This window comes from Elephas maximus, chromosome 5, assembly GCF_024166365.1.
Source record: "Elephas maximus indicus isolate mEleMax1 chromosome 5, mEleMax1 primary haplotype, whole genome shotgun sequence".
In the NCBI taxonomy this organism is placed as follows: domain Eukaryota; kingdom Metazoa; phylum Chordata; class Mammalia; order Proboscidea; family Elephantidae; genus Elephas; species Elephas maximus.
The window spans coordinates 45,403,296-45,431,091 of record NC_064823.1 but is presented as its reverse complement, the minus strand read 5'-3'; the positions used below and the strand labels follow the sequence as shown (position 1 = coordinate 45,431,091).

Sequence of the window (27,796 nt, the reverse complement as noted above, 5' to 3'; positions counted from 1 at the left end):
GGGAAACTTGCTGGATTCATAATGTGTGTCTGTGTGTTTTTAGCAAGAAGTTATCAAAATATAACTTTATCATTCCCAGTGGAATTAACAGGCCATTTGGTTTCTAAATTCTGCGCCTTTTCTGAAAGGTAATCAAGCTCTATTGTGAGAAACAGCTCAATAAGCCATTTGTATTTAAGGGCCTTAAAAGATCTAAGAACACTAGATGGAGTTAGGACTAGTGTCAGGCACACCAGGGCAATAGCCAGACAAGACCACCCTAGTATTCTGCAGATGGACAGAACAGTTGGTGGGGACTCATATTACAGAAGATTCTAAATAAGCTGGACTTTCCTAATTTTTCCTGTAACCACATGTTGATAAAATCTGAAAAGTTTAGTGTCAGTAATTACCTCTTCAAATTAAAATAAAAAAATCTCTTTGTGTGACAACAATAATATGAAGGTCACAAACAAATGAAAAATGAATAAATAATTTCCGATCAGTCCTTTTACATTTTCTGTTAGTACAAACTCGTGCTGAATATGACTTTTGTAAATGCTAGTGATAATTTTTAAGGAAGGAGAAAATTATCAGTAGCATGTTTCCTTTCAGACTGCAGTTAAAGGACAACGGTTTTGCCAGTATCTCTTGCTTATCACTGGATTTGTTAGCGTTCTCCTCAGCTGCAACAGCAGGTTCAGAAGTCATGTATAATACTGAGATGCAGTTCTTATCATTTCTCTCAAGGGCCACAGGACAACTTTAACATAATTTGGAAATTGAATGCTACTCATAGTAATGCAGGAAAAGTTTCCTTAAGAATGAGGAGGTCTTCTTTACTACTCTCATTTAAAAGAGCTGTATATTTTTAGAAACAGGAACACACACCAAGACAAAAATGATAAAAATTACTCTGGCCTCAATTTTAATCACTGCGCCACCAGGGCTCCTACTAAGCACATTATCCCTTACTTATATGTAAATCGCATAACCATTATGACATATATAATCCAAGCATCACATCATGCATGATATTTCTAACTATTCAAGCTTCAGCAGTGTTCAGTATTCAGAGATCTATGACCCACAGCAAATGGAAAGGAGCCACAAATCACAATCTTCTCTGCAATGGGAGCCTCATTTCAATGATGAAAGATTAATGAGTGCTTATTTTGAAAAGATTAGTTCTTTAGCAGGAAACTCAGTTTGGCATCTCATTACTAAAGTGCCTACCCTTCACCTTGATGAATCCTAGCCTGTACTAGAGGCAGACAAGTTGCTTAAACACTTATTTTGAAGGTAGAACATTGAAAACAGTAATTAAAAAACACACAGAAAAACAAAGCACACACAAACTAATGAAATGTAACTGAAATATACATGATGGTTAATAGTCAGAAAAATATTAGAAAAATTCTCCATTTTATCAGATCCCTCCCACTACTATTTGCTGTCAACAATATATATTAAAAACATCAAATATTTTTATAAGATGACATTTCAAAATAACATCTTAAAATTGTTTATATTATTGGCAGGCTTTAGAAACAGGCAAACAAAACGAAACCAAACAAATAACAAGAAGGGACAATAAATTTCAAAAACAAAATTTCTATTAATATTTTAGCTTTCTTTCCTAAATAGCTTTCCTTTGTCTACTCTCTGTGACAAGACGATAGCTGTAGACAAGGGCATTTTCTACAGATTAAGCAACACTCTCTTTCCCCTCATTTCTCTTTGTTTTCTCTAAGATTCTCAATGTGAGAGTACCATCACTAGAAGGAGTTTTGAAAATATGTGTAGAGGCATTTTATTCTCACAATCATAAGGGGATTAATATTCACAATCCGTGGCCAGGGCCAGGGATGCTGAGTGTTTGCCATTGCTGGACATTCCAATCCCACGTGGAATTGTGCTCACCTCACATGACTTCTGAATCTCCCACAAAACTACACACACTACATATATAAATCATTATTACTGTCATAATAATATTACTAAAGAGTTTTTATAAGAAGTTATATGAAAGCGCCCCAGTAATTTCAGGGAGGAGTTCTAAAAAAAAAGGGAAGGTTTAATAGGATAAAGACATTGTTGCAAAATTACTGAAATATTGAATCATTCACTTAATCCGTGTAGCACATTTAACCAACATCAATGTGCCTTCCACCCAGAATTAACTAACATTTTTCCGCATTTATCTCAAAAAAAAAAAAAAAAAGAAAACAATATATTATCAGTACAGTGGAGGCCCCTTTGTACTACTATTCAATTCTTTCTTTTTAAATTTATGTTTTGTACTTTCTGTAACTTCTACCCACCACCTGTCAGTTTATTGTACTCTGATGGCTTGTGTATTGCTATGATGCTGAACGCACAACCGCTGGTATTTCAAATATCAGCAGGGTCACCCATAATAGACAGGTTTCAGTGGAGCTTCCAGACTAAGAAGAAAAGCCTGGCAATCTACTTTGGAAAATCAGCCCATGGAAATTCTATGGATTGCAATTCAATACTGCCCGATACAGTGCTGGAAGATGAGCTCTCTAGGCTGGAAGGCTCTCAAAATACACAGTGGCTAATAGACTCAAGCATACTATGGATCATGAAGATGGCACAGGACTGGGCAGTGTTTCATTCTGTTGTACGTGGGGTCACAGGAAGTCGGAACTGATTTGATGGCAACAACAACAGCAACAAAACTTCTGTAAGAATTCCTTCCTAGACTGAAATTATAAATTTGACATTCCAATTTAGGTCTTCTAGTCAATGTAGAATTTTTTTTTTTTTTTTTAAATGTATGATATGAGGTAGGGCTTTGATTCCCAAATATCTCCATATAGTTACCCAGTTGTATCAGGACCTTGGGATCAGTTATTCAATAGTCCTTTCTTTTCTAATTGATTTATAAAGTCATCTCTGTCATACACCAAATTCCATACAGAGGTGGGTCAGTATTTGGTTCTGTTTCACCAGTTTATATTAATATTATGGCATTAATTTTCTTTTCGTTAATATTTGACTGATGTATACTTTTTATCTCTTTTTTTGACAATCATTAAATTTTTATGCTTATCTCATAAACAGCATGTAGGTAGATTTAAAAATATATATATAATCTGAAAATATCTTTTAACAGCCAATTTAAACAGCTTACATTCTTTCTGTGTTCTGCTTTTCTGCCTTTACAGAATTTATTGACTTTTCTTTGTTCTCTCCCCACCTTCCCAGCTACTGTCTACTAGTTTAGAAGTTATACATTCAGTTTCTACAATTCAACTTCCGTTGTTCATCAGTTGGAGAACAATTCTCCATGGGTCTCCTGTACTTTCACATTTCTTGTGAGCAGGGGCAGTGGATATTCTTTGTTCTGGACTATCTTTTTAAATATATTTGTATTAAAAAACAAACAAACAAACAAAAAAGAACAGCCTTGGAAGATACAGATAAACTCTCTGGAGTAAAGGACAAATTTACTTATAGCCTTGGAAGAAAACATATCTCTCCCTTCAGAGCAAAGGGAAGGTAAACAAGAAAATTCAAATCTCTTAAACTCGGGATTCCTCTCCTATCCTGCAATCTACTGCAGATGCAGGTATCATCTGGGCCTTAGGTGCTGTCTCCATGAGACTTGGGGGAAAGGGGAACTAACACAAATAGGTTGATGCTTATGATGCCTGCTGTGCTGTAAGTGATAAAGTCCTTTGTCTCTGACCACGAGTCTTATTTTTTTTCCACTATCCATGGAACAATAACAGGCTAACTTATTAACATGTAAGTATAGTAAGGTCAAATCACTGATTTAATGCCTAAATACAACAAGCATATTTACCTATTTCTATTTCCTTCAAATAATTTAAACACGTTAGAACACTTTTAAACTGATTTCCCATTGACTCTTACCTTTCATTTTATTATAATCTAAAATTCTAACTCCACTTCGTTATTAGCTCTTATGAAATTGGTTTTATACGTAAATATTTAACAGTTCTTATTTAATTAAATTTATAAACACTAGAATGAGATGAGTGATTATCCTTAAAGAGTGTGGAACACTGCTTGGCACACAGTATTTGAGTTGACATTATTATTTTTTAACAATGTTTTTTACTTACTACTGCTTCTTACATCATATTCATAGTTCAATTTTCTGCTTAATTAAAGCAAAGATAAATTATTTTCTTTCTGTGATTCCTTTCTTAATACCGTCTATGTTCATGAATATAATTAAGGATTTTATCAGGTTGTCTTTATAATTCCACACCTATCTGTCTACTCAAATGTTTTCTGTCAACCTATAACATTGACTTAATCAATGCAGTTTTCTGTTCAGTCCTGAGCACAACATAATTAGGTGCTTACAAGGCAACTTTTTGAAAATAAATATCCCTTCTTCTAGTCTGCATCTTAGTTATTAGTATATTTTTTTCCTCAAAAGTACACTACTATCAATTGTACAATCAGCTCTGCAACAATTTCAACTTTAGCCATAAGATTTAATTTAATATTATACCTATAACATGAGGCAAGAAAGTTGGGATTATATAAGAATGAATACTTAATATGTATACTAGTTAATGTTTTTACAAGTGTTTTCCCTCTTTATGCATAATTATAGGGCTTGTCTTTGTTTTGTTTCTGTAGTTTTGTAAACTGTATTTGTTTTGGAAGCCTCATTTAATAAATTTTGTACTTAAATGACAGGTGTTTCTCCCTAAGCCTAGACGGAAATGGCATCGTAAATATTAAGGATAGTAACATTAGGCCTCATGACTACAACACAGTTTGTGCTGCAGTGCAATACAAACATCAAGGAACTAGGAATACCAAACCAAATCAAACCCATTGCTGTCAAGTAGATTCCAGCTCATAGCAACCCTGTAGGACACAGCAGACTTGCCCCATAGGATTTCTAAGATTGTAAATCTTTACCAAAGCAGGTCGCCACCTCTTTCTCCTACACAGCGAATGGTGGGCTTAACTACTGTGCCAACAGTACTCCTTGAATTAGGAATAAGGTCTCAATTTTAGTCCTTATTCTAACAATGGAAGATATACCAGGCTGTGGGGAAGAAAGGAGAGGTTAAATGATGCAGGCTAAAATTTTAGTTTTGTGACTAGCTTTGTTACTTTGCCAAAGACCAAATTTCTATGTTAAATAATAAAAACACCTGCTTTACACACCTTACAGATTTGTTTTAAGAATCAAATGAAATATTTATGAAAGTATTTTTAAACTTCAAAGCACTCTACATATATTTATGCTATTAGTATTATCAGAAACACTTTGAGTGCATTAAATATATGTTAATATAAATGTTTTTCACTCTTAACCTGGGTTGTCAATATACTGGTCTCTGAATATATTCTTTAAGAGGAAAGGCATGATACGGAGAAAAAGAAGGTTAAGATGGAATATAGAGATCTCTATCTCTTTTTTTTTTATCTCTAAAAACATTTTTTTTGAGGTCTACAGAAACCTTCTATGACACTCTACTCCAAGTGCCTTTTTAAAAAGAGGCTTGACTCCATGTCACATGCCAACAAATGCCTAAGAGGCTGAACCACACCCCAGCTAACATTTAAACTTCAACTTTGGCTTTTAGCTTGATGTGAACTACTGAGAAGCTAATGAAGTAAGTCAATATCTGGCAAAGCATCCAAGGTGATATATCAAGCAAAACGTAAAAAAAAAAAAAAGTTGCCATTGAATTGATTCTGACTCATAGCAATCCCCTAGGACAGAGTAGAACGGCGCCATAGGGTTTCCAAGGACTGGCTGGTGGATTTTAACTGCCGACCTTTTGGTTAGCAGCTGTAGCTTGCCATGGCTCTTAACTATCGTCCCACCAGGGCTCCGTGGCAAAATACAGAAGCTACTTAATAATTCACTAGGTTCAAATTTTCTATTTCTTCAAAAACGGGTGTGAATATCATAAAATCCAAGTGAAAAACCTTCACAAACCCAAAACTTCTTGCCGTTGAGTTGATTCCAACTCCCAGTGACTGTATAGGACAGAGCAGAGCTGTCTTATAGGTTTTCCTAGGCAGATCGCCAGGTCTTTTCTCTGGCAGAGTGGCTGGTGGGCTTTAACTGCCAACTTTTCACTTAGCAGCCCAGATATTAACCACTGCACTACCAGGGTTCCTTAAACCCTTCACAACAAAGTTTAATTAACTGACTTAAAAAAAATTATTGAGTTTTTGGTGAAAGTTTACACAGCAAGTTAAATTCCCATTTAACAATTTCTACACAAATTGTTCAGTGACATTATTTACATTTATCACGTCAACATTCTCTTTGTGTTGTGTTCCATTCCCAGTACTGTAGTTTCCTTTCCCCCTTATTTTCTCATCTTTGCTTTTGAGTAACTGTGGATCGTTTGGGCTCATACAGGTGATTTTTAAGTAGAGCACCGATCTTACTGGAAATGTCCTTTATTTTGTGTGGCACTCCACTATTTCACTAAAGGGTGATCTCAGGGGAAAGGTTTGGTTCTAGGTTTAAAGTGTGTCTCAGGGTGATAGTCGCAGGGAGTCCTCTACTCTTCCAATTTGTCTTTTTTTTTTTTTTAAATTATTTTAAGAATTTGAGTTCTGCTGCACATTTTTCTCCCATTCTGTCTGGGACCATCTGTGGTGACTCCTGTCAGAATGGTCAGTGGTTCTAATCTGGCACCATCTAGTTCTGGGCTGACAGTAGATGAGATCATGGCTCGTGTAGACGTGTTTCTTCTCTGAGCTCTTGGTTACCCTCTTAGTGTTTTGCTCCTGGCAAGTAAAGACCAGCTGTATCTTAATGGCCGCTCAAAAGCTTTTAAGACCCCAGGAGCTAGTAGGATGGAGAATATGATTTTTGTGAACTATGTTATGCCAAATGACAGAGTTGTCCCATGAGACTATGATTCTAAGTTTTCAAACCCGGAAAACCAATCTTGCAAGGTATTTGGTTGTCTGATGAGTATTTGTATTTATGTCTTCAACGAATATATATGCCTGTACCCACATATTTGTTATTTACAGGTGGCATAGTGGTTAAGAGCTACGGCTGCTAACCAAAAGGTCAGCAGTTCAAATCCACCTGGCACTCCTTGGAAACTGTATGGGGTAGTTCTACTCTGCCCTATACGGTCTCTACAAGTCAGAATCCATTGAACTCAACAGTAATGGGTTTGATTTTTTGGGGTATGATACTTCTATCTGTTCTCACCTACGTATACAACTGTACCTACCCATATAACAATAAGCCTATACCCATCCATATGTGCTCAAACACTTGTTTTTACCTTGGTTGTGCTGTGCTCACTATATCCACATTTGGCATCAATTTTCCCATCACCAGAAATAACAAGTCTGTACAATCTAAAAACATACTTTCCTCTTCCCTTCTCCTCTCCTTCATAACCACCAATGAACACTGACGTCTTGCTCTCTCTCTATACATAAATACATACACCTTCTTATAAAAGAATGGTCATACAATATTTATTTTTATATGCTTGACTTATTTTACTTAGCATTACATTTTCCAGGTCCATTCATGTTGTATTTTGCAGATTCATCATTGTTCTTTATGGTTGTATAGTATTCCATTGCATTTATGTACCAAATTTGCTTATCCATTCATCCATTGATGGGCACTTTGGTTGTTTCCATTTATTTGCTATTGTGAATAAAGCAGCAATGAACATAGGTGTCATATGTCTGTTCGTGTCATTATTTTTAGGTCTCTAGGGTATATATCTAGGAGTGGGACAGCTGGATCATACGGTAGCTCTATTTCTAGTTTTTTGAGAAAGTGCCATACCATTTTCCATGGTGGTTGTACCATTTTACAATCCCATCAGCAACGGGTAAGGGTTCCCAACTCTCCACAACCTTGGCAATGTTTATTGCTGTCCTTTATTAAGTTTTTTTTTATCAGTGCCATTTTAGCTGGGGTAAGATGATATCTCATAGAAGTTTTGATTTGCATCTCTCTAATGGTTTTTTTTTTTTTTTTGAATGACTAATAATCACACTTGTTGCCTGCTTGGATGTCCTCTTTGGGAAAGGTTCTGTTTAGGTCCTTTGCTCATTTTGTGATTGGCTTGTCTTTTTGTTGTTCTGTTTTTGCTTTTTTCTACAGATTTTAGAGATTAGATCCTTATCAGATAAGTCATTTCCAAAGATTTTTTTCCCAGTCTGTAGGTTGTCTATTTACTCTTTTAATAAAGTCTTTTGATGAGCGCAAGTTTTAAATTTTTATGAGGTCCTATTTATCTATTTTGTCTTCTTTGATTTGTATATTTGTTGCTATGTTTGTTATTCTATTTTTCCAAAAGATTAGGTACCATAGTTTTCTCTCAGCAATTTTATAGTTTTAGGTTAACAGGTCTTTGATCCATTCTGAGGATCTTTTCTTTTGGGTGTGGTGTGAGGTATGGGTCCTGTTTGTTTTTTCTGCAGGTGGATATCCAGTTTTGCCAGCACCATTTATTAAAGAGACTGTTTCTGTCCCACTGAATGAACTTTGACCCCTAGTCAAAAATTAGTTTTCTGTAGGTGGCTGGGTTTAATTCTGAGCTCTTAATTTTATTCCACTGGTCTATGTGTCTATGGAAGAGCCACTGCCAGGCTGTTTTGATTAGAGTGGCTGTATAGTATATTTTGGTATTGGGGAATGTTGTTTTGGCTATTGGTGGTTTCTTTCCTTTCTACATGAAGTTGGTCATTAGTTTTTCCATTTCAGTAAAGACTGTCATTGGGAGTTGTATCAATGTTGCATTGTATCTGTAGATTGTTTTAGGTAGAACTGACATTTTCACTATATTTGTTGTTGTTGTTAGGTGCCATTGAGCCGGTTCCAACTCATAGTGACCCTATATACAACAGAAAGAAACACTGCCTGGTCCTGCACCATCCTCACAATTGTTGTTATGCTTGAGTCATTTGTTGCAGCCACTGTGTCAATAGTGCTTTCCAACTTGAGGGGCTCATCTTCCAAAACTATACCAGACAATGCTCTGCAGCTATTCATAAGGTTTTCACTGACTAATTCTTTTCAGAAGTAGATCACCAGGTCCTTCCTCCTAGTCTGTCTTAGTCTGGAAGCTCAGCCAAAAACTGCCAGCCATGGGTGACACTGCTGGTAGCACAGCTTCCAACATCACAGCAACACACAAGCCACCACAGTACAACAAACTGACAGACATGTGCAGGTTCACTACATTAAGTCTTCCAATTCATAAGCATGGGATGTCTTTCCATTTTTGTAGGTCTTTTTTAGTCTCTTGTACAAACCTTTTATCTCCCTGGTTAGGTTAATTCCTAGGTATTTTATCGATTTGGGGATATTGTAAATGGTATTGTTTTCTTGATTTCTTTTTCGGAGTACTCTTTGCTAGTACAGAGGAATCCAACTGATGTAGGTGTGTTTATCTTGTACCTTGCAATGTTGCTAAGTTCTTCAATTATTTCCAGAAGTTTTCTTATGGAATCTTTAGGGTCTTCTATGTATAGGATCAGAGCCCTGGTGGTGCAGCGGTTAAGATCTCAGGCTGCTAACCAAAAGGTTGGGAGTTTGAATCCACCAGGTACTCCCTGGAAGCCCTATGGGACAGTTCTACTCTGTCCTGTAGGGTCACTATGAGTCGGAATCCACTGGACAACAACAGGGTATATGTATAGGATCGTGTCATCTGCAAACAGAGGTAGTTTTACTTCTTCCTTTCCAATTTGGATACCTTTTACTTCTCTTTCTTGTATTACTGCTCTGGCTAGGGCTTACAGTATGATGCTGAGAAAGAGCGGTAATAATGCTGAGAAAGAGCATCCTTGTCTCATTCCCATTCTCAAAGGGAAGTCTTTCAGCCTTTCTGTGTTGAGTATAACGTTGGCTGTTAGTTTTGCACATATGCCCTTAAGTATTTTGAGAAATTTCCCTTCTATCCCTATTTTGCTCAGAGTTTTTATCAGGAAAGGGTATTGAATTTTATCAAATGATTTTCCACATCAATCGATAGGATATGATTCTTTTCCTTTATTTATATGGTGGATTACATTGATTGATTTTTTAATGTTGAAAGACCCTTGTAATCCTGGTATGAATCCCACTTGATCATGGTGTACGATTTTTAAAAAAATGTTGCTGAAGTCTGTTGGCTAGAATTTTGTTGACGATTTTTGCATCTATGTTCATAGGGCATATTAAGCTGTAGTTTTTTTTTTTTTTGTGGTGTCTTTGCCTGGTTTAGGTATCAGGATAATGCCAGTTTCATGGAAAGAGTTCAGTAATGTTCCTTCCTCATCTGTTTTTTGGAAAGAATGAGTAGGATGGGTGTCAACTCTTCTCTGAATGTTTGGTAGAATTCTCCAGTGTAGCCATCTGGTCCTGGGCCTTTTTGTTTGCAGTTTTTTTTTTTTTTTTTTTGAATGACATCTTCAGTCTCTTTTGTAATGGGTCAGTTTAAATATTCTACCCCTGTTTGTGTTAGTTTGGGTAGGTAATATGTTTCTAGGAATTTGCCCATTTCATCTAGGTTTTCAAATTTGTAGGAGCATAACTTTTCAAAGTAATCTGTTATGAACTTTGTTATCTCTGTTGGATTGGTTGTAATGTCTCCAATTTCATTTCTTAATTTGGTTATTTGATTCTTCTGGTGTTTTTCTTTGGTCAATCTAGTCAAGGGTTTGTCTATTTTATTGATCATTTCAAAGAACCAACTTCTGGTTTTATAATTCTTTCTATTTTATTTCTGCTCATTATTTTCTTTTCTGGTAGCTTTTGGCTTCTTTTGTGTTTACTTTTCTATTTGCTCAAGTTGTCAGTTTAAGTTAATGATTTTGGATCTTTCTTCTTTTTTAATGTAATCATTTACTGCTATGAATTTCTTCTGAGTACTGCTTTTGCTGAGTTCCAAAAGTTTTGACATGCTGTGTTTTCATTTGATTCTAGGAATTTTTTAAATTTCACTTTTGGTTTTTTCTATGACCCAATAGTATTTTCAAAATGTATTATTTCATTTCCACGTTGTTTTTTTTTTTCTTTTCCTTAATTTTCCTGTTGATTTCTAGCTTCATACCATTATAGTCAAAGATGCTTTATACGATTTCAATCTTTTTAAATTTGCTGAGATTTGTTTTGTGTCCTAGCATATGGTCTATTCTGGAAAGTGATCCATGTGCACTGGAGAAGTATGTGTATTGTTCTGATGCTGGGTGTCCTATATATGTCCGTTAGGTCCAATTGGCTTATGGTTTTATTTAAGGTCTCAGTGTCCTTAGTGATCTTCTTTTCAGATGTTCTGTCTGTAATTGAAAGTGGTGTGTTGAAGTCCCCTACTATTATTGTGGAATTGTCTATTTTTCCTTTTGTATTAGTATTTGTTTCATGTATTTTGAAGCATTGCCTTTAGGAGCGTATATACTTACAACTGTAATATCTTCTTGATGGACTGACCCTTTTATTATCATGTAATGTCCTTCTTTATCTCTTGTAATAGACTTTGATTTAAAGTCTATTTTATCTGATATCAGTATGGCCACCTCTGCTGTTTTTTGTTTACTGGTTGCATAGAACATTTTTCCCCATCCTTTTATTTTCAGTCTGCATCCTTATCTCTAAGGTGTATTTCTTGCAGACAGCAAAAGGATGGATCTTTTTTTAAATCTATTCTGCCACTCTCCGGCTTTTGCATGGGGCATTTAGACTATTTACATTTAAGATTATTACTGAAAACTAAGTGTCTCCCTTACTTTGTATCATTTTTTTATTCTGATTTTTTGTTTGTATTTGGCTGCTTTCTTGTGATGATGCTTTTTCCTTTCTTCCTTCTGCTGAATGTTTTTTCTCAGTGATTTCTTATTCTTTACCACATATATTAAACAGCTTACAGTTGCAACAATGTTTAATATATGATCAACAGTTAACATAGAACCTTACATAATAAATATATTCCTGATATGCTCCCTCTTCCCACGTTTTTGATGATGAGTCTCCATTAACAATATACAACTGATATTCGATAAGTTTACTTTGTACTTATTTCATACAAACTCAATGCTGTATTGTTTACAGGATTTAATTATTGAGTTCATTCCCTAAAAATATCATATACTTAGTTCTTATGATTGCCCGTGTTGTATTTGTTGGAGATCTCTCTATCATTTTTTATTTTTTTCATATGTATAGATAGGAGTGTTTATTTAATGCTCTTGTGTTTCTGTTTGGAGTGCTCCCTTATGTAATACTTGCAAAGCTGGTCTGGTCTGAAGCAAATTCCCAGAGCTTCTGTATGTTTGTGAATGTCTTGATTTTCCCCTCATTTTTGGATGACAACTTTGCTGGGTAAAGACTTCTTAATTAGCGACTGTTTTCATGCAGTATTTTATATATGTCCCTCCGTGTCTTCTGGCCTCTATGGATTCTGGGAAGAAATCTGCACTGATTCTTATGAAAGGCCCTTGGTATGTTATATTGCATTTTTCTCTTGTGGCTTTCAGAATTCCCTCGTCTTTTGTTTTCAAGAATTTTATTAGTATATAGCGTGAAGTTGATCTTCTTGTGTTTTTTCTAATTGGGGTTTGTGTAGCTTCCTGTATTTGCAGGCTTAGTTCTCTGTTTAGGTCTGGGAAATTCTGATTATCTCTTGGAAAATTGTTTCTATGGCTTTATTGTAGTCATGGTGCTCTAGGATTACAATAATTCTAATGTTAGATTGCTTAATTGAATTACATATTTCCATTTGGGTTTGTTCTCCTCTCTTGTACTTTTTTCTAGAGTCTTAAGTTCAGTTATTTTGTCTTCTAGTTTGTTTATTCTATCTTCTGTTTGTTCAACTCTATTGTCGAATGTTTCTCTTGCTTTTTCTAATTCAGTTACTTTAGTCTTCAGTTCTAGTAGTTTTCTTTCAAACTCCTTGTTGAGTCTCTCAATTTGTTCCTCCATTTGTTTCTCTGTCTCTACTAGTTTGGTTTCTGTGTGCTTTTTGCTTTCTTTAAACACATTTGGAAACCCTGGTGGCGTACTGGTTAAGCGCTACAGTTGCTAAGCAAAGGGTCGGCAGTTTGAATATACCAGGAGCTCCTGGGAAATTATGTGGGGCAGTTCTACTCTGTCCTGTAGGGTTGCTATGAGTTGGAATCGACTTGATGACAATGGGTTTGTTTTTTTTTTTTTTTTAGCATGTTTAGAACCATAGTCTGAAAATTTCTAACTCATTCCATTAGTCTAGCTTCCATAGGGGAAATTTCCTCTTCATGTTTTGCTTTTTACTAGTCCTTCTCTTGTGATTTTGTGTGTTTTACTATTTTTCATTGAACTTGGGCCATTTGTTATCTTTTTAATTTAAACTTTATATTCTGGCTATTGTGGGAAAATTTCTGATTGGCCACCCTGGTGGCACAGAGTTAAATGCCTGCCTGCCACCCAAAAGACCAGGGCCTGCACCCACCAGCTGCTCCATGAGAGAAAGATGAGGCAGCCTGCCTCCTCAAAGACTCACAGCCCTGGAAACCCCAAGGGGCAGCTCCACTCTGCCTCATGGGATCTCTGTGAGTTAGAATTGACCCAGCAGCAGTGGGCCTGGTATCTTCTCCTGCAAATCACTAGAGGGCACTCTTACCTTTAGGTCTTTTTTTCAGTGTTATTTCAGATGTTCTGGATGCTTGATTTCTGGAATTCAGTGTATTTGTGGGGCAGGTGGTTTATCTAGTCGCAGACACTGACGTAAAATGTGAGGCTTGACTTTCCTGTGGTGAGGGTGGGGGGTCTCTACATCTTTCCCTCATGGGTGCCCCTGCACAGGGTCTCCCACAGTGTCCTGCTGTTGGCAGGGGGCAGCCATTTCATTCTGCATTGTTCATCTGTCTGAAGTATTCACCTTGCCCTACTGCTCTTACAATTCTTCCCAGTCCTAGTGCCCATCTGTCTCAGGGCTTAGTGAGATTCAACAGCACTCTCTTGCAGCACCACAGTCCCCCTTTGGCCCCTCCCAACTGCATGGCCCGTGAACTCCCATGGCCAATCTGTGCTTCCTTAAAAAGTCAGGCTACGCTTTCTCAGAAATGAGCTCCCTTTCTTTGTTCCCTCTTTAGGGTGTTGCCCAGCCCTGCCCCAAAATGGCTGTGATGAACAAGTGCTTCAGATGTTAGTGGGTAAGTTGTCCCAGCTTCTGTGCCATCCCCCCTCCTTATCTACTCTGCTTAGGGACACATTCCAACTCTCCAACACCTCAGCTGCCATCTGGAGTTCTGAGATCTCAGTCTCTGCTTATTTTTATTTGTTGTTCAGTGGGTTATTTGCTGGGGGAGGAAATGTGAGCATTCGCTCATTTCACCATCCTCCTCTACCCTCTTAAGTAACTGGCATTTCAAAAACGACCTGAGAGTCTCAAGTACATTAAGAAAAATAAGATACTTTTCTTTTACTTAAAGTGAGAATATAGAAAATAACCATGTAAACTCCATAACAGAAAGCTATAATTTATAGCAATAATTTGTTCAGATATGGATTTCTTATGAAAACCATATTTTAAAAACACTTTTTTTTTATGCTGCCTTTTTGTGCTTTATTTATTTTTTACCTTATGTTCTGTTAATGCACCAAGTACTTACATCTGGAATAAAGCCAATCTCATTGAGATGATTACTCAGCTCTGGGTCATGGAATGCAATCATCTGAGAGAACACAGTTAGATACTCTGAAATGATAACAAAGTTTAAGAGCATCATCATTTTTATAATTACCTCAAATAAAGACATTGACTTCACATAAATTATAGTTTTATTTACATCTTGAATGGCCTTAATTTCTTCATGAAGAAAACATGTTTCAATAAATAATTTTCTGCTTTGTTACTACTTTAACCACTTACAGCAATTTATTAAACAAGCATACCAAAAAGCTATGGCATGACTTCTACCTTTAGAGCTATCAGTTCATTTCTTGACTCACAAATTACACGTTTATAACAATGTTTTCTTTTTGATTTCTGCAAACATATTTTCTCTAATGATATTAAATGTTCTTGCATTTATTGCATGCTTAGAAAGTGTAACAGATACTTAAAGAACAACACAGTCACAAAGAATAATGTATCAGTTTTTTTTTTTTAATATCTATATATACACATATAGGCATCTGTTCAGTTCTAATTTATTTCCATCTAATGCTCTGCATTGGGCATATCAGGAGTAAGAATGAACATCATGTTAATCAGAAAGTAGGCACACAGTAGGCAATTAAAAATTTCTGTTGCTGATTCTAATTCTATTCTAATTAATAGGGTTCAGTGTGGAATGTGTAGAACACCTTATATTAGCCATTCTTTCAACAAGTTACTATTCTTGCCAATTTATTCACTATGTACTTATCTAAATGAGATTGTGGTAACAATCTACTCAAGGGTAAGTAACCATTTTTATTTTTACTAATAAAACAAAGTTAATACATATTTCAAAGAGCTGAACAATTTTTTTTCTTTTTGTGATTGAAATGATAACAATGTAATAAAATTTTCCCTTAATAACTTCAATTCCCTCTTTCAATAAAGTAACAGATCAATTTTTCAAACCAATATTTGCTGCAAAAGACCTCTAAGAATAATATCTGCCTTACATTTTTTAGTATTTAATTTTTTAATCTTTCAAGAAATATTACTAAATCCTTGAAATAATGACTTTCCCCTATTTCCTTCACTTAAACCTTTGCTCCTAATCACCAAAGTGTATTTTATAATGATTTATCTATAAACAATGTTACATAATTTTATAAAGAGGAGCATCAAGGCCAAAAAGAAAGGAAAAGGAGGTGCTATATTCCATATCACAATGACAAAACTGAAGTCCATATCTACTGAACTTTTAACCATGGAGTTGGATACAGAATGGATACTCAATACCATTTCTTAATCTTGTGTCCTACTTCATTCTATCCATTGTCTCACTTTTTCCTTTCAGACCAAAAAAGGTACTACTCACACCAGCTTCAGCAGTGACAGAGCAAAGTAAAGAACTAGGACATATCTGAATGCCTCAGGGATCTTCTGGGTTTAACTTTTCCTTGATTTATTTCCTTATTTTTTCTCTATTAGTGAGTCCTAATTTACCCGAAAATTGGGTAATAGTTCATAGTCTCAATTTACCCAAAAGCCAAAGGTATGTAACATCAGTAATCACAAGCATTCAACAATACGTTGATAAAAGCATATAGTTACTAACGTCTAAAAAGTACAGCTCATTTTATACAGAAATTTGTGCTTCAGGCAGTTCTCCACAACTCTGGTCCAGTTTTATTAAAGATGGTTCTTATTTGAGCCAGACTGATAACAGGTATCTGTTATGTGGGATTACATGGCTAATTAAGGAGCTGATGAAACCTAATCCATCATGAAAACAGTTTCCTTGTACTTTGCCAAACACTGATGACTGGATTTATATATGTGTTATAACTGCATGCTTTTAGAGTTGAAATGATTTCTTCCTATAGCTGTGTATGTGTATTTTATATAAACATACATATACACATACACACATATATACACAAATATATACATATGTACATTTTATAAATCATACAATGCGTCACACGTGTAAATATAATTTATAAGGCTGGCATAAGTTCTGGTTGCTCAGAACAGGCTTATAATGTGATATAGTATGGACTGATATATCGTTGTTGTTGTTAGGTGCCCTCGAGTTGGTTCCGACTCGTAATGATCCAACGTAAAGAACGAAACACTGCCCAGTCCTGCACCATCCTCATAATCATTGCTATGCTTAAGCTCACAATGACAGCCATTGTGTCAATCCATCTTGTCGAGGGTCGTCCTCTCTTTGGCTGTCCCTCTACCTTACCAAGCATGATGTCCTTCTTCAGGGACTGGTACCTCTTGATAACACGTCCAAAGTATGTTAGATGAATTCTAACCATGCTCACTTCTAATGAGTATTCTGGCTGTACTTCTTCCAAGACATATTTGTTCCTTCTTTTGGCAGTCCATGATATATTTAATATTCTTTGCCAACACCATAATTCAAAGGGGTCAATTATTCTTCAGTCTTCCTTACTCACCATCCAGCTTTTGCACGCATATTAGGCAGGCAACTGAAAACACCACGGCTTGGGTTGGGGCACCTTAGTCCTCAAACTGACATCTTTACTTTTTAACGCTTCAAAGAGGTCCTTTGCAGCAGATGTGCCCAAAGCAATACATCATTTGATTTCTTGACTGCTGCTTCCACGGGCACTGATTATGGATCCAAGTAAAATGAAATCCTTGACAACTTCAATCTTTTCTCTGTTTATCACGATGTTGCTTATTGGTCCACTTGTGAGGATTTTTGCTTCTTTATGTTGAGGTGTAATCCATACTGAAGGTTGTAGTCTTTGATCTTCTTCAGTAGGTGCTTCAAGTCCTCTTCACTTTCTGTGAGAAAGGTTGTGTCAGCTGCATATTGTAGGTTGTTTATGAGTCTTTCTTCAATCCTGATGCTGCATTCTTCTTCACACAGTCCAGCTTTTTGGATTATTTGCTCAGCATACAGATTGAGTAAGTACGGTGAAAGGATACAATCCTGACTTTAAATCACACAGTATCCCCTTGTTCTGTTAGAATGAGTGCATGCCTCTTGGTCTGTGTACAGGTTCTGAATGAGCACAACTAAGTGTTCTGAACTTCTCGTTCTTCACAATGTTATCCATAGTTTGTTATGATCCATAGTTAATAAAACACAGGTAAACATATTTCTGGTAATCTCTGCTTTCAGCGAAGATCTGTCTGACATTAGCAGTGATATCCCTGGTTCCAAGACCTCTTCTAAATCTGGGTTGAATTTCTGATAGTTCCCTGTCAATGTACTGCTGCAACTATTTTTTGAATTACCTTCAGCAAAATTTTACTTGGGTGTGATATTAATGATATTATTTGATAATTTCCACATTCTGTTGGATCCCCTTTCTTTGGAATGGACACAAATATGGATCTCTTCCAGTCGGTTTGCCAAGTAGCTGTCTTCCACATTTCTTGGCATAAACAAGTGAGTGCTTCCAGTGTTGCATCCATTTGTTGAAACATCTCAACTGATATTCTGTCAATTCCTGGAGCCTTGTTTTTTGCCAATGCCTTCAGTGTCACTTGAATTTCATCCTTTAGTACCACTGGTTCTTAATTATATCCTACCTCCTGAAATGGCTGAATGTCGACCAATTCTTTTTGGTACAGTGACTCTATTTCTTCCATCTTCTTCAGATGCTTCTTGCTTTGTTCAATATTTTTCCCACAGAATCCTTCAATATTGCAAATCAAGTCTTGAATAGACCATCAATTGCTCATATGCAAGTTCAAGTTGAAGCTGAAGAAAAGTAGTTTACGAAAGCCAAAATACCACCTTGAGTATATTCCACCTGAATTTAGAGACCATCTCAAGAATAGTTTTGGTTCACTGAACGTTTATGACTGAAAACCAGAGGAACTGTGGGATGACATCAAGGACGTCATACATGAAGAAAGAAAAAAGGTAATTAAAAAGACAGGAAAGAAAGAAAAGACCAAAATGGATGTCAGAGAGACTCTGAAACTTGCTCTTGAACATAGAGCAGTTAAAGCAAATGGAAGAAATGATGAACTAAAAGATTTTAAAGGGCGGCTTGAGAAGACAAGGTAAAATCTTAACTGTGCGAAGACCTGGAGTTAGAAAACCAAAAGGGAAGAACACGCTTGGCATTTCTCAAACTGAAAGAACCGAAAATGGCCCATACAACTTATTTAAGGAAGAATATGATAGAACTGATGAAATCAGCACTTTGTCATAGTCCAAGTTATTCTAAAACTAAACAAACAACAAAAAAAGTATTTAAAAGTCTCAGAGAGTAAATTAAAACAAAACAAAACAAAAATCAAAATGTATATATCTTTTCATTTGTAAATAAACCTGAAAGAATTTAAGGGAAACTATAGAAAAACCCTGGTGGGGTAGTGGTTAAGTGCTACAGCTGCTAACCCAAGGGTCGGCAGTTCAAATCCACCAGGCACTCCTTGGAAACTCTACGGGGCAGTTCTACTCTGTCCTATAGGGTCGCTATGAGTCGGAATCGACTCGACAGCACTGGGTTTGGTTTTTTTGTACAGAAAAAGAGGCCAGTGGTCAGAATAAAACAAAGGATTCCATGGAGGCTACCGATCATTTGTAAGGGGACTTTAAGATGTTCACAAAAGACTCTAAATATGGTTTATACTAGACGATTAAGTTATGCATCTAGAGTCTTAACATAAACCAGGAAATAGTAGTTTTCTAACCTATGGGTAGCCTATATAAAGGTAAGTGCTATTCTTTAACAAAAATCAAGGTATTTGGGATATTTTTCCCTTAAGCTTCAAGTAGAGCATATTATACCATAGCACAAAACCACGTCTAATATAAATTTTCTTAATTTTAATGATGGGTCATATCTTCATTTTTTTTTTTTTTTGCAGTAAGATACAAAATGAAAATGACTAGCCCTGTTTCCTTCCACTCACTCCTCACAGCTTTTTTTATTATGTATCTTTTAATGAAACCCCGAATAATTAAATGTAAGGATTTCATACAGACACTATCATATTTTCATACAGGTGTTTATAAACATGCCATTTGTTTATCTAAAAAAAATCATAAAACAGATCGAGAGATGTAATTTCAGAACATCCCATGTATCAGTAACACTGGTTTTTTGTTTTTTTTTTTTCCTTTCCGATCAGCCTTTCAGCTTTCACTCTTAGCTTTAGCAAGAAAGAGATGAAGAATGATGGATGACAGATTTAAAGCAAATTGTTTCCTCTGCTCACAAGTCAGAAATAGCATCCTCAATTCTGTAACTATTTTCCATCATGCTGCTAGTTTATTCTGAAGATGTTAAGTACAGATAAATACGCAGAGTCACAAATCTCCTGTCAAGTAAGAATGTGCCCAATCCAAACTATTTGGTGACATTTTGACTCATAGCACTCAAAAAAAAAAAATTTTTTTTTTTATTCCAAATGATACCAAATTAGGTTATCGCACATTATAAAGTCTGTCAGCTTTAAGATTTGTTTTACTGACTAAAGCCACAAGAATGAGCACCAACGTTTACATGTAAATGGGATGGAAGACACAAAAGAAGAGAAAGAAAACAGAAAGGTAAGTCATTTTCTTTTTTACTCGCATACCCTACACTTCTGTGAAAAATCTGCAAGCAAATTCACTTAAATATTTTCTTTTTCAGGAAAAATCTCAGTCACACATTTTCTGTCTCAGGAGAAATCTCAGTCACATGGTGTGAGGCATTCTTAAAAATGCCAAGGCTATACGCTCGTATATTCCTTCTCTCCCAATATCCTATCATGAAAGTCAAAAATATGCATTAAACTGGAAATATGCAATGCACTGCTTTTGTAAATACATGATACCCTTAGGGTGAAACTGCATATAATCTCTCTTTAGCTCTCTTTGTTGTTGTTTGATGGAAAGGAGATTTATTTTTATAGCCCCACATTTGACAACTGGATTTCAGACTTTGTATGTCTGTCTTTCTTCCTCCCTCCCCTCAAAGACCTACTGAATCTCTATGTGTAATGTTAGCATGTATCCTACTTGGTCTGAAAGAGTTCCAGTTTGCGTCTGCAGACCCATTGTCCGCTGCGGTTAATGCTTCTTTTAACTCTCAAAAGGATTCTGACTTGGTTGTATAATCACCCTAGCCTATGTGTGGCACGCCATTAAGTGCTAGGGGCATCACAGTGAACAAGATACCGCCCCCTTGCCCTCAAAGGATTAAGAACAACACACACAAGTAAACAGAAAATTGGGGAAATTTTCACCTGATTTTATTTCCCAAATTTATACGGTATTTCCCTTTGCCTTTTCATTTCTACTTGTAAAAAAACTTGTAGCAACGATAATCTCCCAGTAGTTGAAGCGTGAATATGAATTGGTAGGATAAAACAGTACATGTTTAACGTTGTGCCAAAATTCCAAAAATGCACAATAGAATGACTGTTTGGGCCAAAAATACACAGTAGAGGGACTTCAAGGAATAGTTTACAATGTCTTATAGGCCAGTTTGCTGGGTTGCTCCTTTCTTAAGTGCAAAATGACATTAAAATATTGTTGGGTTCTCATTCTTAATAATTAAATGGCTGCCTCTCTCTCCACTAGATTGAAGCTGCCATCCCTTTCTTCAAAAGCCTAAGGTATGCCTGCCCTACAAGTTATGCCTGTTTTCAATATCTCTGAAACTCTAATCAATATATCCCTCTCAAATCCCTCCATCTTTTTCAATTCAATTGATACTTTGAGATTCTGAATTTTAGTAATCTCACCAAAACCAAAAACCAAACCTGCTGCTGTCAAGTCGATTCCGACTCACAGCGACCCTATAGGTCGCTATGAGTTAGTAATCTTAAAAAAAAAAAAAAAAACTTAGATAAGCTAAAAGACCACATCTGAGCAGTTTAGTCAGTACATTATTTTTTGAAGTTCCTCTGTTGGTGATTCTTTATCAACCCAACAACAGTGCTGCTAGGGATAATTTGATAGTGCAAAAAATTGATAATGAATTTTCATTTAGGCAAGAAAGGAATTAAATTTATTATCTTTCAAAAATGTCTGCAGGTTATAATAGGAGCAGAGTAAAAATAATAATAATAGGGTATCTTGATTAAGTAGATATTTTTCTACTCATCTGTATGAGGCAAACCATTTCAGATTCTTACGAGTATATGAATACCATATTTTAGGAAAAACTTTAAAAAGAAAAATTTTCAAGTTCTACTAACATATAACTATAAAAACAGATGCTTTTTTCCAAAGAGCAATTCAAGTTGGTGTTGAATATAGAAAGTTAAAATCTCTATAGAGACAACGAAATCCTAAATGAATATGTAATTTTACAATTAGCTTATGGATTAATTAGTTTCATATGATATGAGATTTTTCTAAAATTTGCTGGGGAAAAAAGTATGCATGTGATATTTATGCCAATCAAATGCTACTTTGAAGTTTAGAACGACTACAAAACAAAAAAAGAAAAAAATAAAATGAGAATTGAGTATTTCTAATTCCAAGCATAAAATGGCCATTTGGAGAAAAGTAAACCATTGTTCCTGCGTTGAACCTTAGTAACCTACAATCAGTGTACTATTTCAGCTCCTTTTTTAGCTTTCCTCTCTTCCCTTTCCTACCTCATGTACCAGGTTTGACTACTGGCAGTTCCATCCATCCACCTTGTATTTTTTTTTACTGCAGTCCTCTTTACTGTTCTTTATTCTATGTCTTTCTCCCTTTCCATCAAGCAAAACTTCAAATTCATCAACAAGTGAGCCTTCCTTTACGAAGCCTTTCCAGGCATGCCAACTCTTTGCTTTGCCAATGAAACAAAACAAACAAAAAAACCAAAACCAAACCAAAACAAAAAACACACTTCTTTCTCCGTGATAAGATAGTAATTTGTACATTTATCTCATTGCCTTACAATTAGTTATTTTCACATTTATTTATCTTACCAGTCTCTGAAGCATCTTGGGAAGGGATTGAATTTTATTCATCTTAAGAGCCCCAATGAGTTAAGCAGTGTCTGGCACAGTGTCAGTATACAGAAATTACTTATTCAAAGACAAAATTAATTGAAACTATGCTTTTATATAGATAGATTAGATAGATAGATGATAGATAGATAGATAGATGATAGATAGATGATAGATAGATAGATAGATAGATGATAGATAGATAGATAGATAGATAGATAGATAGATAGATAGATAGATAGATAGATAGATAGATAGATAGATAGATAGATAGATAGATAGATAGATAGATAGATAGATAGATAGATAGATAGATAGATGATAGACAGATATAACATGTGTGGTCAATATAAAAGTTAAAAACTGATTTAAAATCATTGTCTCTTGTTTCTTGATAAAATATATAAGGAAAACTAAGATTCTTTTTAGGTAAATGCTATCTGTATTTTGAAATAAGAATCTATACAGAATAAAAATAGAAAATAACTTAAAAAAAAAAAACTTAATAGAAGCTATCTAATTTGGCCCTCTGAGAGTTGGTCATCTAGCCAGGCCAACATAGCCATCTAATACATACTCTATACAGTTCATTTTATAAGTCCTTTTCATATTGTTGTAAAGATACACATATAACATTTGCCAATTCAACATTTTTCATTTTGCATGTGTACAATTCAGTGATACGATTACATTAATAATGTTATACATTCATCACCAATGACTATTTCCAAATTTCCTATCAACATAAACAGAAATTTACTGCTTCATAAACAATGACTCGCCTTTTCCTCCTCCCTCCTGTTCCTAACCAAAAAACCAAACCTGTTTCCATAGAGTTGATACCGACTGATACTGACCCTATAAGACAGAGTAGAACTGCCCCAGAGGGTTTCCAGCCAAATGCTTAACCACTGTGCCACCAGGACTCCCTCCTGCCCCTGGTAACCATTAATAAAACTTTGATCTCTATACTTTTGCCTATTCTATATATTTCATATAAGTGAAATCATATAATATTTATCCTTTGTGACTGACTTATTTCACTCAGCATAATGTTTTCAAGGTTCATCCTTGCTGTAACATATTTGGGACTTCATTTCTCTTTATGGCTGAGTACTATATTCTATTTTATTTATGGACTACAATTTGTTTATCCATTCAATTGTCCTTGGACATTTAGGTCATTTCCATCATTTGATTACTGTAGATAGTGCTGCAATGAAAATTGGTGTACACTTGTCCGTTTACATTGCTTCTTTCAAGTGTCTTGGGTATATACTTAAGGTGTGGAATTGCTGCGTCATATGATAATTCTATCTTTAACTCTGTGAGGTACCGCCAAACTGTTTTCCACAGTGGCTGTACCATTTTACATTCCTACCAGCAATGGCTAAGGGTTCTGAGTTCTTCTCATCTTTGCCAACATTTGCTGTTTTCCTTTTCTTTTTTTTAATCTTAGTCATCCTGGTAGGAATGGAGTGGTTTCTCATTGTAGTTTTGATTTGCATCTCCAGCTAACTGCTAATGGTGGCATACTGGTTAAAAGCTACGGCTGCTAACCAAGAGGTCGGCAGTTCGAATCTGCCAGGTGCTCCTTGGAAACTCTATGGGGCAGTTCTACTCTGTCCTATAGGGTCGCTATGAGTTAGGAACAACTCGACGGCAATAGGTTTCGTTTTGGTTTTTGAACAGCTAATGATGTTACGAATATTTTCATCTGCTTTTGAGCGATTTGTATATCTGCTTTGTCTATTAGGTCTTTTGTCCATTTTTTTGGTTGGGTTGTCTTTCCGTTGTCAAGTTGTAGGAATTCTTTATATATTCTGGATACTAAATCGTTATCTAATATATGGTTTCACCAGATTTTCTCCCAGTCTGTAGGTTGTTCCTTCACTTTGTTAGTAAAGTCCTTTGTTGAACAAAAGTTTTTAGTTTTGATGAAGTCTAATATATTTTATCTTTTGTTGCTTGTGCTTTTGATGTCAAATCTAAAAATTCACTGTTAAAAACTAGGCTCCAAAACCCTGTCCTGTGTTTTCTTCTAGGAGTTTTACTTCTTACATTCAGGTCCTTGATCCATTTTTGAGTTCATTTTTTAGTATGATATGAGGTATGAGTCCAACTTCATGTTTTGCATATGGATATACAGTTGTCCCAGAACCATTTATTAAAGAGACATTTCAGACTTAGTAACCTTCTCAAAAATCAATCAACTACAGATATGTGGGTTTATTTCTGGACTTTCAACTCTATTTCATTGGTCTGTGTGTATATTATTATACCATTGCCAGACTGTTTTGATTACTGCAGCTGTATAATATATTTTGAAATCAGAAAGTATAAATCATCTTACGTTGTTCTTCTTTAAAATTGCTCTGGCTATTTGGGGGCCCTCTGCCATTTCATATCAATTTGAGGACTAGCTTTTTCCATTTCTGCAAAGAAGGCTGTTGGAATTTTTATCAGGATTGTGTTAAATCTATTGATTGTTTTGGGTAGTATTGCCACCCTAATGATGTTAAGTCCTCCAGTCCACAAACACGAAATGCCTTTCCATTGATTTAGGTCTTCTTTAATCTCTTCCAAGCAGCCCGGTGGCACAGCAGTTAAGTGTTTGGTTGCCAACCAAAAGGTTGGAGGTTTGAACACACCAGCCTTGAAAACCCTATGGGGCAGTTCTACTATAGGGTTGCTATGAGTCAGAAGCTACTCAATGGCAACAGGTTTTTGCTTTTAATCTCTTTCAGCAGTGTTTTATAATTTTCATTGCATAAGTCTTTCATATTATTAAGTTTATACCTAGGTATTTTGTTCTTTAAGATACTACTGTAAATGCAATTATTAATTTCCTTTTCAGATTGCTCACTGCTGGTGTATATAAGTCCAACTAATTTTTGTGTGTTGACATGGTACCCTGCAACTTTGCTGAATTCCTCTGTTAACTCTAGAAGCTTTCTTCTGGATTCTTTGGGATTTTCTAAATAAAGGAGCATGTCATCTGCAAATAAGGATAGCTTTACTTCTTCCTTCCTGATTTAGATAACTTTTATTTCTTTTTACCACCTTAATACTCTGGCTAGGACTTCTAGTACAATATTAAACAGCAGTGGTGAAAGCAAGCATCCTTGTCTTGTTCACAATATTAAGGGGAAAGCTCTCAATTTTTCTCCAATGAGTATAATGTCAGCTGTTTGTTTTTCATAAATGCCCTTAATCATACTGAAGAATTTCCCTTTTATACTTAACTTGTTAAGTATTTTTATCGAGAGGGTGTTGAATTTTATCAAATGTCTTTTATGCAGGTTGAAAGGATGATATGGTTCTTCTCCTTTATTCTAGTAATGAGGAGGATTACACTGATTGATTTTCTACTGTTGAACCACCCTTGCATTCCTGGAATAAATCTCTCTTTGTCATGGATAGTTCTTTCAATATGCGGTGGAATTCCTTTTCCTAGTATTCTGTTGAGAATTTTTGTATTATTCATAAGAAATATCACTCTGTAGTTTTCTTTTCTTGTGATGTCTATGTCTGGCTTTGGTATTAGGGTAATGCAGAATGAGCTAGGAAGTGTTCCTTCCTCCTCTATGTTTTGCAAGAGCTTGAGCAGGATTGGTGTTAATTCTTTAAATCGTTGGTAGAATTCCCCAGTGAAGCCATCTGATCCAGGATTTTTTGTTGCTGGGAGGTTTCTGATTACTGATTCATTCTTTACACTTGTTTTGAGTCTCTTGAGATTTTCTATTTCTTCTTGAGTGCATTTAGTTAGATTGTGTGTTTGTGGAAATTTGTCCACTTCACCTAAGTCATCAAGTGTTTTCGCATACAGTTGTTTCATAGTATTCTCTTATGTTCCTTTTTATTTCTACTGAGTCAGTTGTAATATCTGCACTTTCATTTCCTATTTTGATTATTTGCATCTTCTTTTTTTGTCAGCCTAGCTAAAGTTTTGTCTACTTTATTGCTTTTTTCAAAGAACCAACCAATATGTGTGAATGTTCAGTCAATATTGCAGTTTTACATAAGCTTTAAAAATAACAGCACTACGTTGCTGACATATTTAAATTAGGATTAAGGAACCACCTTTTGTACTACATAAATGGCAACCAGGTTATTTTCTACCTTCAATCTTTTCAGTTTGCCTTTGGTCACTGACAGATTATTACCTACATTGCAAGACCTATGAAATCTACTGGTATTATCCAAGATGTATTAAGTCCAGTCATTTTGGCGTCACTAGAAGTTTAGAGAATAAACTGCCAATTCTATAACATCTTCTCATTGATAAGGGTAAAATTTAAAGGAAACTATGAATAAGGACGAGACATATCCCTATCAGTAAGGTACACCCTAACAGGACATCACTGAGGATGGCACTGCATGGCCCTTCTAGTTGGATGGCCTTACTAAATTAACCTACAAGTAAAAGGCAACTGTTGTCCTATAAGGCGCACTTCTCTTTGATAAAAATTGAAAGTAAAAAGTTGTGTCCTTCAAAAAGACATTCTCATATTAATCCCAACTTTAGACAAGTTCACATCACAGGAATGTGTACAGAATTGGGTACTAGGAATGTGAATCATTACAACTTTTTTGCAAAGTAATATGACACTATCTGTTAACATTTAAAATATACAAACCTTTCACCCTATTCTGTTCATCTTCCAAATCTTTCTGAAATTATTTTTAATTATAAATATTCAGTGGCTAGATGTTGCTCTATCATGTTCATTTTTAAAGAATAATTCCTAGTAAGAGAAGAAACATGTCTTATCATTACTATGAATGGTATGTAGGATAATTATATGCATTCAAGTGTTTACTTGCAATGCAAGTATATGTATACGGGTAAATTAGGTTAAGGATTTATGATTTATTTAAAGGTTTCTCAAAATAAATAGTTATGAAATATTCAGAATGTAATTTTTCTGTACATCACAGATTGAACATTATTCTTTCTACTATGCGTTTTTCTTTCTCATTTATAAATATACACATATCCATTTCAAAAGAAAACATTTCAAAATGCAAATATAAGTCAATAGAGTTTATATTATAAAACTAATTGAGTGGCACTGAATCATTATTTTAATTTCTAGAACATCTACATTGTAGACACAAAAAAGATACATGAATAATCACATACCTCAACTTGAAAAAAAAGTTTTAATTATTTTTCTCTATATTCAATGTAGAAGATGTTGGAAAAAATGCTTTTATGTGCTATGCCATTTATCTATATTCTCTTACTTCCTTTATTTTCAGTTTCTTTTTTAATTTACATTTTACTT

General features: G+C 35.3%; 1 protein-coding gene across 1 annotated transcript in view; it reads right to left on the bottom strand.

Annotated features, from left to right (window-relative positions):
* TBCK (TBC1 domain containing kinase) overlaps nucleotides 1-27,796 on the bottom strand; it is a 272,075-nt gene that overhangs the window by 144,162 nt on the left and 100,117 nt on the right. Inside the window, exon 20 of the mRNA XM_049885573.1 lies at nucleotides 14,578-14,663. Within this exon, the coding sequence (XP_049741530.1) occupies nucleotides 14,578-14,663 (86 nt within the window). The remainder of the gene's footprint in view (nucleotides 1-14,577; nucleotides 14,664-27,796) is intronic.